Source organism: Loxodonta africana, chromosome 22 (genome assembly GCF_030014295.1).
Source record: "Loxodonta africana isolate mLoxAfr1 chromosome 22, mLoxAfr1.hap2, whole genome shotgun sequence".
NCBI classification, from domain to species: domain Eukaryota; kingdom Metazoa; phylum Chordata; class Mammalia; order Proboscidea; family Elephantidae; genus Loxodonta; species Loxodonta africana.
The window spans coordinates 27,871,991-27,889,579 of record NC_087363.1 but is presented as its reverse complement, the minus strand read 5'-3'; the positions used below and the strand labels follow the sequence as shown (position 1 = coordinate 27,889,579).

At 49.3% G+C, this 17,589-nt stretch overlaps 1 protein-coding gene across 1 annotated transcript; it reads left to right on the top strand.

Moving 5' to 3' along the window:
• Window positions 1–11,965: 11,965 nt before the first annotated feature.
• On the top strand, window positions 11,966–17,210 carry CLEC3B (C-type lectin domain family 3 member B). Its single transcript, XM_064274678.1, has 3 exons — window positions 11,966–12,210; window positions 14,308–14,406; window positions 16,706–17,210. Exons 1-3 carry the CDS (start codon window positions 12,102–12,104, stop codon window positions 17,104–17,106), a joined length of 609 nt encoding a protein of 202 aa, XP_064130748.1. The 5' UTR covers window positions 11,966–12,101; the 3' UTR covers window positions 17,107–17,210.
• The last annotated feature ends 379 nt before the right edge of the window (window positions 17,211–17,589 follow it).

Here is a 17,589-nt window from a genome sequence, read left to right as displayed (position 1 = left end):
CCTAATTGGAAAGTTGCAGCACAGACCTCTACGATTCTGGAGCAAGGCCATGCTTAAGACACAGCAGAAAACTATTCCTGTCTGAGTGACTGAATTTGAAAAGCAGCTCCTGACCTACTGCTGGGCCCAATTAAAGACTGAGTACCTGACCCTGGGACCACAAGTGACCTGAGCTGCCCAGGGTGAACTGGCTATTGTCAGACCCACCAAGTCGAGGTGGGGTGGGTGCAGCAGAAATCCATGGTGTGATGGAAGAGGTACATTCAGGATTAAGCCTGAGCAGGTCAGTGGGCACAAGTAAGAAACATGAGCAGGTAACCCAGATTGCTCTGTCACCTACCTGGGCTGTACCAATGCCTCTCCTCACATCTGTGGCTGCATGGGGGAGGGGACGCCCTATAACCAGCTGCTGGAGAGGAAAACCCCAGGCCTGGTTTGTGGATGTCAGCTCCATATATTGATGCAAGCCAGAAAGGGACTGTGGCTGCATTACAGCCCACACAGAGGTGCCATACAGGACAATAGTGAAGGAGCTGTGAGCAGTGCACTTGGTTGTTCCTCATGTCGTTTACCCTAGGGATATTTCAGAATGCCCCACACCATTGGACACCTAAATGCATGAAGGGAAAAGGGGCTTGAGGTAAGGATATCATGGATTTCTGGGTAGTAGGGAGTTGCTTGGCTAGATGGACAAAGGCCTGAAAGGAGTAAGATGGGACAAGGTCTATGGGTTGGCCTATAGGAATTGACCCAAAGAGCGCAGATCTTTGGGAATCGTGTTAACGCCCATCAGAGAACATGTGTCAGAGGAGGCACTCAACAAGAAGGTTGTGACTTCTGGTTCTGGGTAGGATATAGTAGGTCATGGCAGACCGCCATTCATGCTGCAACAATGAAAAGACACTGCATGCACTTCAAAAATCATATTGTTAAAGATTTCAGACAGCCATGGAAGCAAAGAGGTGGCATGGTCTAAAATTCCAGAGAAGGGAGAGGCCTGAAGTGAGCAGTACATCAACAGCTGTTTTCCTCGCTGGGGGCATTTGCAGATTCTGGGCATAGGCCAAGGATCAGGATTGGTGCATATAGATGGGGCTGTGTGGGGGAAAGGAACTCCTGGGTGGTGCAAACAGTTAATGCGCTCAGCTGCTAACTGAAAGTACGGATGAACTCACCCAAAGGTGCCTCGGAAGAGCCATTGAAAACCGTATGGAGCACAGCTCTACTCTGATACACATGGGGTCGCCATGAGTCAAAGTCAACTTGATGGCAACTGGTACTATGGGGAAGAGAGAATCCAGCAAAATTTTTGGCTAGGTTGTGTAGGGCTAGTGTGGTCATTTGGAAACTTAAGGATCCCTAGGTGCACAGCCAGTTTTACATTTGTTAAATTTAGGTTATGTGGGAGGCCAAGAAACTTGAATAAGGTGGATTGAAATCTGAACTCTCCTAAAGGGCTGTATTAGTTTCCTAGGGATGCTGTAACAAATTTCCATAAACTGGGCAGTCTAAAACAAGAGAACTTTATTCCCTCACAATTCCGGAGGCTAGAAGCTTGAAATCAAGATGCCAGCAGGGCCATGCTCTCTCTGGAGGTTCATGGGGAGAATCTGTTCCACACATCTCCCTTAGCTTCTTGTGTCACCAGCAATCCTTGGAGTTCAGTGGCTTGTGTACACATCACTCCAGTCTCTATGTCCGTTGTTACATGGTGTTCCACCTGTGTGTCTGTGTTGGTAGCTCTTCTCTTCTTATAAGGATACCAGTTATATTGGACCAGGGCCTACCCTAGTGACCTCAATTTAATTCCATCTGCAAAGATACTATTTGCAAATAAGATCACATTCACAGGTGCATGGGTAGGGGTTAGAACTTCAACATTTTTTGGGGGGACCCAATTCAATCCATTACAAGGGCTAATCAGGTTTTCTCTTTCTTCTTGTGTAAGCTTTTATAACTGAAGGCATCCTCAGGTAAGTGCAAAGCTGGGCTAAACATGCCCAGTTTATTCTCCCCAAATCTACAAAGCAGGTAATTTGTTCTCTCCCCACTGGAGTGAAAGCAATAAAGGAGTGGAAAAGGGCAGGAGTGTTGTATCATTGGACTCTCCCTCAACGTGGTAAGAAGCATTCCTCTCTGACACACTGCGCTGTGTGGCAGCTCAGACCAGTCCTCCTCCTCACACCTTCGCAGGTCGCCCAGCTGTCTTATATACACAATCTCATTGTGCAACTTAAAATAACCCCATTGTGTGGGTAAGGCCAAGATTATTTCCTCATTTTACAAAAGAGGAGTCTGAGTTTTTAATAACTTACCCCTAAAGACACTAGTACCAGGTGTATGAGCAAGATTTGGGATTCAGGATCGCCAGTTCTCTTTCCAGTACCACTCTGCTGACCATTAACGACAAAACAACAAGGAATGTGAGCCCCATGAGAGCCAAGACTGTGCTGTGTAGTGCATTGCTATCCCTCCAGGCTTCCCCTGCACAGGCACTGGCAGAGGCAGAGTCAGTATTTGTTGAATAAATGACAGGACCAAGGTAACAAGGTTTGAAAAAGAACAAATGACTTTTCCTAGTTAGAGACCTTGAGGGCAAGGGACAGGCCAGTTTGTCTTTGGCTTTGACAAAGGGCTGAGATGGCCCTTAAAATATTCCTGGAGATTTGCACCCTGCATGCTCTTACCTTTGTAGAAGACGTGGAAAGTTCTGTGCCTCTATAGGCCACACCCCATTTCTGTTGACATGGGGCCAGTAGAGCTAAAAGGAAACATCTGTGCGGGGTGAGAGTAGGGTGTGGAGGATGGTCTCATGTTGGGCCAGAAGTTCTCATGTTGTTTGGGCTGACGTGGGTGGAGTGGCTGGAGCTCGTTTTGTATAATTCAGACTTCCAACAGCTTTGGAGGAAAAAAGTGAAAAAAAAAAAAAAAAAAACAGAAACTGAAAATGCACCTTCAGAGTTCCCATCCTCTGTTTTTTCTGCCTCTGGGCTTTGTTTCAGATCATTCTTTGTGCAGGGAAATGGTATGAAAAGACTGGGCCTTGAGGGTGGCGTGTTAACAGACATTTACTCAAGAGTGGGTCACTTGTGAACATTAATCCACCGTCGTTCCTGCCCAGAACCACCTCCACTTGTTGCCTGTGGACTGGTCTAGGTCTCGTGGGTGGAGCTATTAAAAGATGTTTAATTCTAGGAGATGAAGGCAATATGACACCACCAGGGTTATGAGTGAATCCATTGCAGTTGACTAAATGGTGGACCAAGCCTGGCTAGGGACAGCTGGTGGTAGACAAGGGGACCTGGGTATTCAATGGCCTTAAGCTCAAAGTTGGCAGCGATGAGGCATGGTTGCTGCACAGAGCCCATGGAATCTGTGACTTTATGAATAGAGGTGTTCAGTCAGGCTGCAGGAGGTGCAGGCTCCTGGACCGCAGGCAGATCCCGGAGAACATGTTTTGTCTGGGAGCTGCACCATTATGAGGACAGTAACAAGCAGAATTCTGTGCAAAGGCAATTTTCCAGTTTAAAAAGTCCAGGAACCACCTCACCAAGAAGAGACACAGACGGCAAGTAAGCATGTGAATAGATGCTCAACGTCATGTATCATTAGGGAACTGCAAATTAAAACAACAATGAGACACTGCTGTTGTCGGTATCCCCACCTATTACCAGTACCAGTTGCCAGTTGCGTTGACTCCAACTCATGGCGACCTATGTATGTGAGAGCAAAACTGTGCTCCATAGAGTTTTCAGTGGATGATTTTTTAAGAAGCTGATTGCCGGAACTTTCTCTTGAGGCTCCTCAAGGTGGACTCAATCTGCCACCCTTTCAGTTAGCAGTGGAGCACATTAACCATTTGTGCCTCCCAGGAACACACCTACCGGAATGGCTAAAATCCAAAACACTGACAACACCAAGTGCTGACAAGGATGGGGAGCAACGGGAAGTTTCAGTCATTGCTGTTGAAGGTGCAAAATGGTACAGCCACTTTGGAAGACAGCGTGGCAGTTTCTTACAAAGCTAAACATAGACTTACCATTAGATCCAGCAACTGTACACCTAGGTATTACCTCAAATGAGATGAAAACATACTACAAAAAACTTGCACATGAATGTTTGTAGCAGCTTTGCTCATAATTCCCCCAAATTGGGAGCAACCAAGATGTTCTTCAGGAGGTGAATGGATTAACAAGCTGGTACATCCATACACCAAAAAGCCAAACCCACTGCCGTCAAGTCGATTCCGACTCATAGCGACCCTATAGGACAGAGTAGAACTGCCCCGTAGAGTTTCCAAGGAGCACCTGGCAGATTTGAACTGCTGACCTTTGCTTAGCAGCTGTAGCACTTAACCATTATGCCACCAGGGTTTCCACATCCATACAATGGAGGATTATCCAGCAGTAAAAAGAAGTGAGCTACCAAGCAATGAAAAGACATAGAGGAGCCTTCAATGCATATTGCTAAGTGAAAGAAGCCAGTCTGAAAAAGCTAAATACTATATGATTCCAACTATGACTTTCTGGAAAAAGCAAAACTATAGAGACAGTGGAAAGATCAGTGGTTGCCGGGGGAAGATGGAGCACAGGGTGTTTTTAGGGCAGTGAAGCTGTTCTGTGTGATACTGTAGTGTGGATACAAGACATTATGTATTCGTTAAAATCATAGGACTGTTCAGCATAAAAAGTGAGCCCTAATGTAAGCTATGGACTTTGGTTAATGATGATGTATAGGTATCAGTCCATCAGTTGTAACAAATACACCACATGAATGTAAGATGTTAATAATCGTGGAAACTGCAGTGGGGGAGGGGATGTATGGGAACTCCCCATACTTTCTGCACAATTTTTCTGTAAACCTAAAACTACTCCAAAAAGTGAAGTCTTTAAAAAAAAAAAAAAAAATCCCAGGAACCCTACCTTAGGAGAACTGTTCGGAGAAAAGGGGGAAAGGAACATGGAGAGGAGAGAAACGAGGACATGGCCAGTTCAAACATGTGATGGCTTCTTGTATGGTTGATCCCGAGGCCAGCATCAGGGACCTTGGGTGATACTTTGGAGGCAGACCTGGCTACCACGTTGGTGTTGTTAGGTGCCGTTGAATCGATTTCAACTCATAGTGACCCGTTGTGACAGAGTAGAACTGCCCCATAGGTTTGCCTAGGCTGTATTCTTTTCTTTTCTTTTTTTTTTTTTTTAATTGTGCTTTAGGTGAAAGCTTACAGCGAAAGTTAATTTCTCATACAAAAATTTATACACGTATTGTGCGACACTAGTTGCAATCCCTACAATGTGACAGCACACTCTTCCTTTCCACCCTACACTTCCCATGTGCACCCAATCAGGTCTTGTCCCTTTCTGCCTTCTCATCCTGCCTCCAGACAGGAGCCACCCGTTTAGTCTCGTGTACCTGCTTAAACTAAGAAGCACACCCTTCATGAGTATTATTTCATGTTTTATAGCCCAGTCTAATCTTTGTCTGAAGAGTGGTCTTCGGGAATGATTTTGGTTCTGGGTTAACAGAGCGTCCGAGGGCCGTGTCTCTGAGGGTTCCTCCAGCCTCAGACCATTAAGTCTGGTCTTTTTATGTGAATTTGAGTTCTGCACCACACTTTTCTCCTGCTCAGTCAGGGACTTTCTTTTGTGTTCCCTGTCACGGCAGTCATTGTTGATAGCCGGGCACCATCTAGTTCTTCTGGTCTCAGGCCGATGGAGTCTCCGGTTTATGTGGCCCTTTTGTCTCCTGGGCTCATACTTTCCTTGTGTCTTTGGTGTTCTTCCTTCACCTTTCCTCCAGGTGGGTTGGGACCAGTTGATGCATCTTAGATGGCCGCTCGCAAGCTTTTAAGACCCAGACGCCTGGGCTGTATTCTTTATGGGAGTAATCACCAGGTCTTTTTCCCTTGGAGCCTCTGGGTAAGTTCAAGCCTCTGACATTTAGGTTAGCAGCCAAGCACTTAACCATCGTGCTGCCACAGGGAGAACGTTATAACAAGCCAGGCTGGGCAATGACAGAGCCCGTTGCTTTGCAGAGTGATGAGGTTCCTGTCCCTGGAAGGGTTCAAGTCAGCACATGGAGACCGACTTTGACAGGGACAGTGGAAAGGGGCATCCCACATGGAGGGAGGGATTAGACTAGATGGCCTCTCTAGCCAGCTTTTTAAGTCTTATTCTCAGTGGTCAAGAGACAGTGGACAACTTGCGATTTTCAAGGCTTGCCAAAGCAATAAAAAAGTGGTGACATGCCAAACAGGTTTACAAAACACAGTGATATATTTTAAATATTTATATTTAATAAAATATCACTTTTAACGCACAAATATGATGCAGGGCAGTGTGCCGTTCACAAGAGAGGGCTTATTTTAAAAAGTCATTCTGAGGGTACTGCAGGTGCTAGTGATGGGCACAAGTTTAAATCTGTGATGGACTTACCGTCTCTCAGAACTGCTACTTTGTCTCCAGAGCGTGGTGACCCTCCTGAGGAGACAAGCAAAGTCCAAACCTGATGTGGTTCCAGGCCAAAAGACACTGGCCCCAGCCCCAATTCTACATAAGTCATTTTAACAGCACCTGTGGGCTCCCCGGTGCTTACAGAGAGCTCTGTGTAGTGTGTGTGTGCACACACACACATGCACACACGCCATGAAAACCTGCACGGTGAAAAAGTGGAAGATACTGCTCACTGCTTTATGGAAACCTCGAGGCAAAGCCTCCTTCCTGAAGTGGGAAGTTCACTTACCAGGTTAAATGAGAAAAAGTCACACTCCCCAACTCCCACCCCATGGCAGCGTGGTCCCACCTCGCTTGGGAGTCTCCTGGAGTTCAATTCAGGTGCAGTGAGAATGATGGGACTAATGTTGGACGAATGTTCAACATCTATCTGCTACCTATCTGGGCCCCCAACATCCACCCAAATTTAGCAGCCAAAGTGTTACCTCCAAAGGGGTCCGAGCACAGCCTTCTGCTTAGTTCTTCATTGCCATCCAATTTCCCCCAGGATTGTGTTCAAAGTCTTTGTGCTCTGGCCCCATCCACATCTCCAACTTTACTTCCTCCCCACCTCTATCCCCATCAGTGCTCGGGATCTAGAATGTGTCACGTATCGTGTTTCCCTCTGCCTGGAGCCCTGTCCACATCCCTTCCTTCCACCCCTCACCTCGCCAACTCCCCCATGTCTTTCCTCAGCCTGGCTGCCCCTTCCTTTGTGTCCTTCCCCGCTCTGCCCTGGCTGGGTTAGGTGCCCTGTGAGAGCTCTGACTGCAGTCCCAATGGCCACTGAGGGGCACTCATGAGGAGCCCCCAGGGCCCAGCTCAGGCCCAGACCACTATTGAATGAGTGAGGGGCTGATGGGCACTGAGAGCTCCAGGTCTGTCTTCCTCCCTGGTACAAAGGAAGGCTGTGGCTGTATCCTCACACAGCCGTGGCTCCATTTGGCGAGTTCCGGAGCATGTCCCGGTTTTCTACATCATCTAGTGGACTCCACAGCAGAGCTTCCCTGACCCTCCCTGAGCGTATCCAGGGCAGGCCTCAGCAGTCAGGCTCATCTTAGAAACACAGGGCCCTCTGGCCGCCTCATATTTGGAAAGCACGCTCCCTCCATTTCTCTCGGGACTGAACGTTAGAGTTGGGCCAAGGCGAGAAAACCAGTAAAGCAAAGGAGTTAAAAAAAAAAAAAAAAAGTTCTCCCTTGCTATCTGCTTCCCACCCAGAGTTCCACGAAGCAAGGCCGCCTGTTTAGTTGTGCAATCTCCAGACCACAAGCTGTCTCCCTGAGGGCCCAGCTGAGAACTAAACGCTCCTGCTCTGAGAATGCAGAGACGGAGCCCAGAGCTGTTCAGGGGCCTCGCACGCATGCTGTGCAGGCTCCACCTTGAGCGGGACCCCAGTGCACTGGGAGGCCAGGCCCAGCTCCTTTCTCCCTGGCCTGCAGAGCAGATTCCTCCCTAAATCTGATGGGATAGGGCGGGGCCTCTGGAATCCAGGGAAAAGCCTGAATTGCACGGCACTGATATTTTCTTCCTGAAAAATATCAAACTTACAGAAAAGTTGCAACCACAGTACACAGAACATTTCCCCTTTGAACCATTTGTGAGTAAGCTTAGACCTGATGCCCCATCCTCCCTAATACTTTATGTGTGTTTCCTACAGACAAGGGCATTCTCCTACGTAATTATAATGTTGTTATTGTTGGGTGCCATCAGGTTGATTCCAACTCATAGTGATCCTTTAAGACAGAGTAGAACTGCCCTGTAGGTTTTCCTAGGCTGTAATCTTTACGGGAGCAGATCGCCAGGTCTTTTCTCCTGCAAAGCGGCTCCAACACCCGACCTTTCAGTTAGGAGCTGAGCACTTTAACTATTGTGCCACCAGGGCTTCATAATCACAATACCAAAACCTGTTCCAACTCATAGTGATCCTACAGGACAGAGTAGAACTGCTCCATAGGGTTTCCAAGGAGTGGCTGGTGAATTCGAACTGCCAGCCTTTTGATTAGCAGCCAAATGCTTAACCACTGCACCACCAGGGCCCCATAATCACAATACAACCATGAAAATCAGGAAACTTGCAGGAATATATACATCATTACCATCAACTCCTAGGACCCCGTCAAGTTTCCCCAATTATTCCAATAATGCCCTTGAGAGCAAAAAGATCCAGGCCAAAATCTCAGGTTGCATTAAGTTGTTCCATGTTCTCAATCTTCTTCGGCCTGAAACATGTCCTCAGTCATGAACTTAAAGCATTTTTTTAAAATTATTTTATTTTTGTTGTTGGGAATATACATAGAACATATACCCATTTAACAATTTGAACATGTACAATTCAGTGACATTGATTACATTCTTCAAGTTGTGGAACCATTCTCACCCTCTTTTTCTGAATTGTTCCTCTCCATTAATATATATTTAATTGCGAAGAATGGGAATTCCAGAACACTTAATTGTGCAACTTGGACCAGTAAGCAACATCATGATAAATGGAGAAAAGATTGAAGTTGTCAAGGATTTCATTTTACTTGGATCCATAATCAACAGCGACGGAAGCAGCAGTCAAGAAATGAAAAGACACATTGCATTGAGCAAATCTGCTGCAAAAGACCTCTTTAAAGTGTTAAAAACAAAGATGACACATTGAAGGCTAAGGTGCACCTGACACAAGCCATGGTGTTTTCAGTCGCCTCATGTTCATGTGAAAACTAGACAATGAATAAGAAAGACCAGAGACGAATTGATGCTTTTGAGTTGTGGTGTTGGCGAAGAATATTGGCTATACTATGGGCTGCTCAAAGAACGAACATATCAGTCTTTGAAGAAGTACAACAGAATGCTCTTTAGAAGCAAGCATGGTGAGACTACAGCTCACATACTTTGGACATGTTATCAGGAGGAATCAGTCCCTGGAGAAGGACATCCTGCTTGGTAAAGTTGAGGGCCAGTGAAAAAGAGGAAGACTCTCAACAAGATGGATTGACACAGTGGCTGCAACAAGGGGCTCCAGCATAAAGATGATTGTGAGGATGGAGCAGGACTAGGTAGTGTTTTGATCTGTTGTATGCAGGGTCACTATGAGTCAGAACTGACTCAATGGCACCTAACAACTGCCCCCTAAGTTTCCTATCTAACCTTTTGAGTTGCTGTTGTCAATTTGATCCCGTATAGATTGTTCTGCAGTCATTCTGCAGGGTGCCTCTCAGGCTGAGTTTGTCTAAGTTTCCTCTTGATTAGGTTTGGGCTATATATGTCCGCCAGGAATCTCATGGAGGGGTGCTGCATTCTCACCACATCCTTTTGAGTGGTACATGCCTTGGATTTGCCCAGTTACTGATCCTGTTCACTGTGGTCACTTGATTAAGGTGATATCTACAAGGCTTCCTTCTCACAGTGTGAAGTTAATCTTTTCCTCTTTGTAATAAATACCTTTTTGTTGTTGTTGGCAGTTCTCTTAGTTATTTCGACTCATAGGGACCCCGTGTGACAGAGTAGAACCTCCCCATAGGGTTTCCTAGGCTGTAGTTTTTATAGGAGTAGATCTCCTGGTCTTCTCTCCTGTGGAGCCACTGAGTGGCCAATCTTTCAGTTAGCAGCTGAGTGCTTAAACATTGTGCCACCAGGGCTCCTTCTTAGTCACCTAGTGCTGCTGTGACACAAATACCCCAAGAGGGTGGCTTTAAAGATCAGAAATTAATTTTCTCACAGTTCTGGAGGCTAAAAGTCCAAACCGTGACCTCAGCTGTGATGATTCCTTCCTTGTTTGTAGCCTTAGGCATTCTTTGGTTCCTCCCATGGTATCTGTCTTTCCCCGTGTGTGTGTGTGTGTGCGTGTGTGTGTGTGTGTTTCTGTGTCTATTATGATCTTTTTATAACTCAGAAGTGATTAGGTTTAGGACCCACCCTACACTGGTATGACCTCATTAACATAATAAAGAAACACCTGACCTCCAAACAGTATCACTTATTAGGGCCATGTATTTTGGGGGAACATAATTCTATCCCTAATGGGAGGTACTTTGAGACAATGTAAATATCCCATACTCCTGAGACTGCCAATTGTTGTTAGGTGTTGTCACGTTGGTTCCAACTCATTCACTTATTTATATCTGCATGTACTTGTTGGTTTCCTATTTCATTCTGTTACTATCACTGTTTTGATGCTCAAATTGCCCCCTGACTCGAACAGTGGCAGCTCCTTCATGCTGGCTTCTGTGTCCTACCGATGTGTTCTATCACTCTTGGTTTCTGGCCAAGCAACATGTTCCAGACTCATTTTCTACTTTCTTTGCCCTAGCCCTGGAATTGCCATTTCTCTGAGGTACCCTGGTTCCTTTTAGTAGAAAGTTGGATTTAGAAGCCACGACTGGGGTGCTGGGAGTGCTCCAGGCTTGAGGAGTTGCTGCTCCCAGGCCCTCCCAGTGGCAGGGCTGGGAAAAAGAGGCACACACTTCCATCCATCTGTGTACATTTATCTGTATATGTTGATGTCTACAATTATAATCCAACACTGCAGGATTCATTCCAGTTTTCTCCCACCCCATGTTTGTAACTCCCTTCTTCAATAATGAGAAACCTGGCTCCCACTCTTCTTAATATATTTACTTATTTGTTTAGTGCCCCCTCTTGCCACTACCTTCTGTCCTGGAAGGATGCTCTTCTTTCCCTGCTTGGGTTCCAACACCCCATGCAGGGTCTGCCCTTCTCTGTGGGTGTCCCCTATACCCCACTACCCCTGACACCCCTCGAGGGGACACCTCCTCCTGCTGCTGGACTCTGACACTCTGTTCCAGGTCGCTCCTCCATGGGGACATTTTTATCTTCTGCCTCAGTCTATGACACACTCTGGGGCACGAGGGTCCTCCCTTATAGTCACCTCCTTTGCCTTGCCCACCTCGTGGCTGCAGGACAGGGTTGCTGAGGAAGGGAAAGGGAAGCAAAGAAACGCCTTCCTTGTATTTTTTAACCAAAGATTCATCAAGCACATAAAGAGAGAACCACAAAGCAATCAAGACATTCTAAATCAATTGGGCCGCTAGCCTGGGTCACCTACAAAGGGGCATTGGAGTATCTGGGGTTGCCCGGCTTGGGTTCAAATACTGGTGCTGCCGTTTAACAGCTGGATAGCTTGGGCAAGCCCCTTAACCTCACTGTGCCTCAGTTTCCTCAACTGTAAATCAGGGTAATGACAGCACTTCCCTCTTGCTGCTGGTGGGAGGCCTGGGGAGGGGGAGAGGGACACACAACCTAGCACCTGCTCAAGGTAACTGCTCACCAAATGGGAGCTACAACGACCCCTAAACAAGAATGACTCCTTTTTAGAAGCCAGGGCCGGGGCCGGCCGGGATGCTGGGGTGGCGGGGGGGGGGGGGCGGGGGGGGAGGCAGGGTGGGTGTTTTCCTGGGCTTTGAGCCTCCGTGGCTCCCAGGCCTTCCTTTTGCAGGCTTTTTTTTGTTTGTTTCCTTTTGGCATGCCAGCAGCAAAGTCTGGGAGGGTTTCCTGGACAGAGGTCCTCGTAGCTGCTATCTTAAGACGTGCAGTCCTGGCGGAGGCTGCCACTGCTCTCTGACTTGGCCCACTGCAGGCACCAACAGCGCCAGGCACAGCAGCATGGAGCTTTGGGGGGCCTACCTGTTCCTCTGCCTCTTATCCTTCCTGCCCCAGGTCATGGCCGAGCCACCAACCCCCAAGGCCAAGAAGGCAGCAAATGCCAAGAAAGGTAAGGGGGGTGATGGAGGCCTCCCCATCTCCGGGGAGCAGGTCACCCTATCCTTTGCTTGTCTTCACCTTCCTTTCTTTCGTTTTCCACCTTGATGAGTCAAGGGAACTTGAGCAAAGGATTGCCTGGGGCCTGGGGGAGCTCTCCTGACAGCAGGGGCGGTGGTTAGAATCAGAAAGAACCTTCAAGGTCATTTAAACTGACATCTGCCCCTCCTCCACCCCAACATTTTAAAGAAACCCTTCCTTCGGCTTGGGCTTGGCAGGCTGGGGGAGACGCTCAGCTCTCATCAGGGAGTGCTGGACAGCCTGCACTTTGTAATCTCTGAACCTTGGTTTCCTCAACTGTAGTATGGAGATAGTGCTATTTGCTCATTGGGTTGTTGTGAGGATTAAATGATAGAAAATGTATAAAAGCACCCAGCATGGTGCTCGGCACATAGGGGATGCATGATGCACAGAAAAAAAAAAAAAATGGAATAAGTGAATTCTAAGTTCCATAGTGTATCATATTGCCTTGAGGAGATAAAAAGGTTCAAACTCAAACTAATAAGCCCCGAACAGCTTTGCTCCCCCTCTGTCACCTCTGGGATCTGGGGTGTCCTTGGTTTGCCTTGGCTGCTGGCAAGAAGCTCCCCTTGCAGCTCCGCCTGCAGAGAGGTCACCCTGGATTTTGTTGAGACAACATTAGTGAGCTGCCATGGCAATGAAGGGCTGTTGGAGGAGACGAGGGTGGGGATTCAGGCACAGAAACAGGCGGCCAGGGCCAAGATAGTGCAGGAGGCTGAAGGCCAGGAGGTGTGGGGAGCGTCCTCTCTCAGCCTCCTCTGTAAATGCCACCTTTGCCCGCTGGCCAGGGACTGGTTGTCGTTGTTAGGGGCCGTGGAGTCGGATTTTGTCTCTTAGCGACCCATGTGACAGAGTAGAACTGCCCATAGGCTTTTCTAAGCTGTAATCCTTACAGGAGCAGATTGCCAGGTCTTTCTCCTGCGAAGCGGCTGGGTGGGTTCAAACCGCCAACTTTTCAGTTAGCAGCCGAGCCCTTAACCATTGCACTGCCAGCTTCTTAGGCCAGGGACTAGTGAAGTACATAAAGGTCCATCAGGATGATGGAGCCCCGCAAAGCCTGTGACAAAGACCGAGGCAGATCTGGGTGCCGATGCAAAAATAATCTCCAAGCTCCAGTTTATAAAGTAAACAAAGAAAAGTTTAAAACAATGGATACTATGCTGACGTCTGTTTTGAAATCAGGATTTATATAAAAATACGTAGTCACTTGAACACGCATAGGAGTCCCTGGGTGGCGCAAATGGTTAAGGGCTAGATTACTAACCAAAAGGTTGGTGGTTCAAACCTACCCAGAGGCACTTCCGAAGAAAGACCTGGCCGTCTGCTTCCAAAAGGTCACAGCCTTGAAAACCCTGTGGAGTGCCGTTCTAGTCTGCTACTCCTGGGATCACCGTTTGAAATCTAATTTTTCTGGAAGGATTCACAAGAAGTTGGTAGCCACAATTACCTCTGGGAAGAAAACGCGGGTGCTGGGGGCAGTCTCGTTTGGAGGGGAGACTTTAACTTTTTGAACTGTTTGGATTTTTTAAAATTGTTATTCTTATATGCCTATGCTACCTTCTGCAAAATGTTCATAAAAAAGAGAAGGCTCAATACCATGCATGGTTGTGTCCACCAGCATTAGTCAAATTTGCTTCCAAGGGACATTCTGTATAAAGGACACAGCTTCAAAAGCAAATAATAAAATTTTTAAATGTGGAAAATCATTGCCATTTCACTAAAAATGATGATTATGTAAAAGAAGGAAAGGGTTGACCAGACGCTGCCTTGGTCCTCTCTAGCTTCACAATCCTGCCCTGGCCCTAAGTGGTCTCCATGGAGGTGTGGGGGTGGCTAAGGCTCCAGGAGCCCCACTTTCCCCTCAGCGTCGTGCTGCCCCAAGATATCAAGGTAGAGAGGAGTCATTTCCCATTGTCCTTTTGTGGTTGACAGAGGTAGGGTCCTCCCTGCCCTGTCACTGGCCGTCTCAGTCCCTACTGCCTTCCTCATATGTTTGTGATTGTCCCCATTTCCCTCTGACTCATCATAGAGGTCGTAAGCCCAAAGATGTTTGAGGAGCTCAAGAGCCAGCTGGACAGCCTAGCCCAGGAGGTGGCCCTGCTGAAGGAGCAGCAGGCCCTGCAGACAGGTGAGTGGAGGGGGCGGCCTCCCTGGGCAGGGGTGCATCTGAGAGGGACTCAGGCTGGCCACCAGCACCAGGCTCCAGCTCCCTTAGGCCAGCTCTTTAGGCCAGGGATCCAGTTGAAGAAGCCACCTTCCCAGCCTGTTTTCTCTTGGGGAGACCCCTGACATGTGTCTGTAAAACCCACCCAGATGTGCACAGTCGGGCCTCTGGCCACAGCTGGGTGATGTGGAAGTGGTAATGCCCCAAGAGGACAAAGGATGTCCAACAAGAATCTGTTACAGCCCATCGGATCTCCAACAAGAATCTGTTACAGCCCATCGGAAACATGGTCCCTGGAGTGCTCCATGGAGCAGAAGCAGCATCCCACCCAAACGAAGCTCCCAGGAAAGACCCTCCACTCAGCCTGCCCCGCAGCCCTAGGGGGTGTCAGCGGCTTTACTTCATTTAAAAAATGAGGAAACCGAGGCACAGAAATGTCCTGTGCCTTGCCTACACTCACCCAGCTGGTTAGCAGCAAAGCAGACTGGGTGCCTGCAGAGCTGGGCTTGGGCCTTCCTGGCTCTGCACTAACCGGCCCGTTGAGGCTGGACAAAATCACACAGCTGTGGAGCCTGGGTGCAGAGAAAGGTCATGCCACTTATCCCAGCACTGCCTGGCCAACCCACCTGGGCAACTAATTCTCTCTCTCCAACAGGTTCCCTTCTTATCACCTTTATTCTCTACACACCTCAGACACCTGTCCCTAGGTGATCTTGCACGCTTCCGTTTCATGGAGAATGTACAATAGCAATAATAGTTAACACTCACGCCAGGGCTGAGGGGCTGACAAGGGCCTGGCACTGCTCCAAGCACTCTACATACATTAACTCATTCATTCATCAGGGCAAACCCTGTAGTGGTCTGTTACCATATCCCCACGCCCGTTTTCCACAGAGAGCTGGGTAGAAGAGCTGGGTATGTGGCCAGCAGCCGGAAAGAGCAGAGCCTCCCTCTTCCCCCAGCCTCTCAAGCTGTCAGCTGGGAATCTCCTTGGTGCCTCAGGGAATCTACAAACCCTCCTGCGCCCACAGCCACCCTCTCATGTCTCTCTGACCAAAGCACGCCCCTCTCCTGGGCTGGGCTCTCTTCTCCCCTCCCTTCCCCTTGCCTTCCCTCCTGCCTCCTCAGGAACCTGGCTAGGGACCTATGTCCAAGATCCTTCTCACTGGGTAGTTCTTACACACTCTCTGCAGCTCAGTTCCTTTCCTTCAGCATCCACACACTTGGGCCTCTGCCCTCTTCAAAGGAAAGAACCTTGGAAGCCACATCCCCTCCTCCCCGCACAGCCACATTCTTGGGAGAGTTTACGCCCTCGCAGTCGACACTTCCTCCCCCTAAGCCCTGGTGGTGCAGTGGTTAAGCACTTGGCTGCTGCCAAAAGGCTGGCAGTTCAAACCCACCAGCTGCTCCTGGGAAGAAAGATGTGGTAGTCTGCTTCCATAGAGATTACAGCTTTGGAAACCCTATGGGGCTGTTCTACTCGGTTCCATCGAGTCACTCAGGGTCAGAATCGACTAGATAGCAAGGGGTTTGATTTTGGGGGGTTTTATGCGTTACAGGGAATGCTGTACATGCGGTTCCTGGGAAGTGGCCCTGAGATGGCGTTTTGGGCCCTGGTGGCACAGTGATTAAGAGCTATGGCTGCTAACTAAAAGGTCGGCAGTTTGAATCCACGCGCCACTCCTTGGAAACCCTATTGGGCAGTTCTACTCTGTCCTCAACAGCAACAAGTTTTTGGTTTGCAGGAGGTTTACTAGGGAGTACCCTTGGGATCAGCACCTGTGGAGGGTGAGTGGTGGTTGGCGGGGAGGAGGAGACAGAAGGAAGCAGGAGTAGGCAGAGGGAGAAGCTGAGCTGCACTATAGCCTCCACAAAGCTCTCAGCCGACCGCAGAGGGAGCCCTGGAGATGAGATGACCCTTCACAGCTGTCTGGCGTTGGGACAAGAGGGCTCATTGGCCAATCCCGGATGCAGGCTGCCTTGGGAAGGGGCCACGACCTTGAGTGAGGCAGTTTTCTTTTCCGGAGGCAATTCCCGAAGGGGGCTCAAAGGAGCTGAGATCTGAGGATCACCTTCCTACAGCGCTCTCAGCAGCTGGGGCGTGGAAGGTCAGGACCCCTCCTGCCTTCCGGGGCGAGGGGCTGTCCTGCTCGGATGGGACGGACCGGGACAAGGATGGTGGGCCTGCCCCTACGGTTGGCTCTTTGGCTCTGGAACCCTGGGGACCTTTGGTGACCGCCATTTCTCTCACCTCCCCCCTCAGTCTGCCTGAAGGGCACCAAGGTGCACATGAAGTGCTTCCTGGCCTTTGCCCAGGCCAAGACCTTCCACGAGGCGAGCGAGGATTGCATCTCGCGTGGGGGCACCCTGGGCACCCCGCAGACGGGCTCCGAGAACGACGCCCTCTACGAGTACCTGCGCCAGAGCGTGGGCGCCGAGGCCGAGATCTGGCTGGGCCTCAACGACATGGCGGACGAGGGCGCCTGGGTGGACATGACCGGCGGCCCCATCGCCTACAAGAACTGGGAGACTGAGATCACGGCGCAGCCGGACGGCGGCAAGGCCGAGAACTGCGCCGTCCTGTCGGCCGCGGCCGCCGGCAGGTGGTTCGACAAGCGCTGCCGCGACAAGCTGCCCTACGTCTGCCAGTTCGGGATCGTGTAGCCGGCCTGTGGGCGCGGGCAGGAGCGGGGGGCCGGGGGAGGCCTGGGGAGGCCTGCTGGGGGGGCCTCCTTGTACAAATAAAGTTGCTGCAGCTTCGGGGGGAGTCGCTGAGGTCTGTGCTGGGTCGGCGGGGCAGGGAGGAGACTTCCGGGAGCTCAGCCCGAAAGCCCTGGGAGGCAAGAGGGAGGCGGTGACCCGAGGCGAGGCTGGTTCTCCACGGGAGGCCGAGGAAGACGAGGGCCGAGGCGGGGAGGAGGGGAGGACCAGGGAAAGAGACAACTCTGGCCTGCCGCCTTCTTTTTTCTTTTTATAACTCAAGTTCGCATAATGCCAAACCTACAGAAAATTTGCAAGAATTCCTGTATACTCTTCACCCAGATTCTCCAAATATTAACATTTTTCCATATTGGCTTTATCTTTTTCTTTTCTTAGTTTTTTTTCCCCAGCCGTTTGAAAGTAAATTGCAGACATGATGCCCCTTTA

Coding starts and splice junctions, on each gene's coding strand:
- CLEC3B (XM_064274678.1), top strand. CDS start 12,102: ATGGAGCTTTGGGGGGCCTACCTGTTCCTCTGCCTCTTATCCTTCCTG. Junction 12,211..14,307: donor GGCAGCAAATGCCAAGAAAG/GTAAGGGGGGTG, acceptor GACTCATCATAG/AGGTCGTAAGCCCAAAGATG. Junction 14,407..16,705: donor GCAGCAGGCCCTGCAGACAG/GTGAGTGGAGGG, acceptor CTCCCCCCTCAG/TCTGCCTGAAGGGCACCAAG.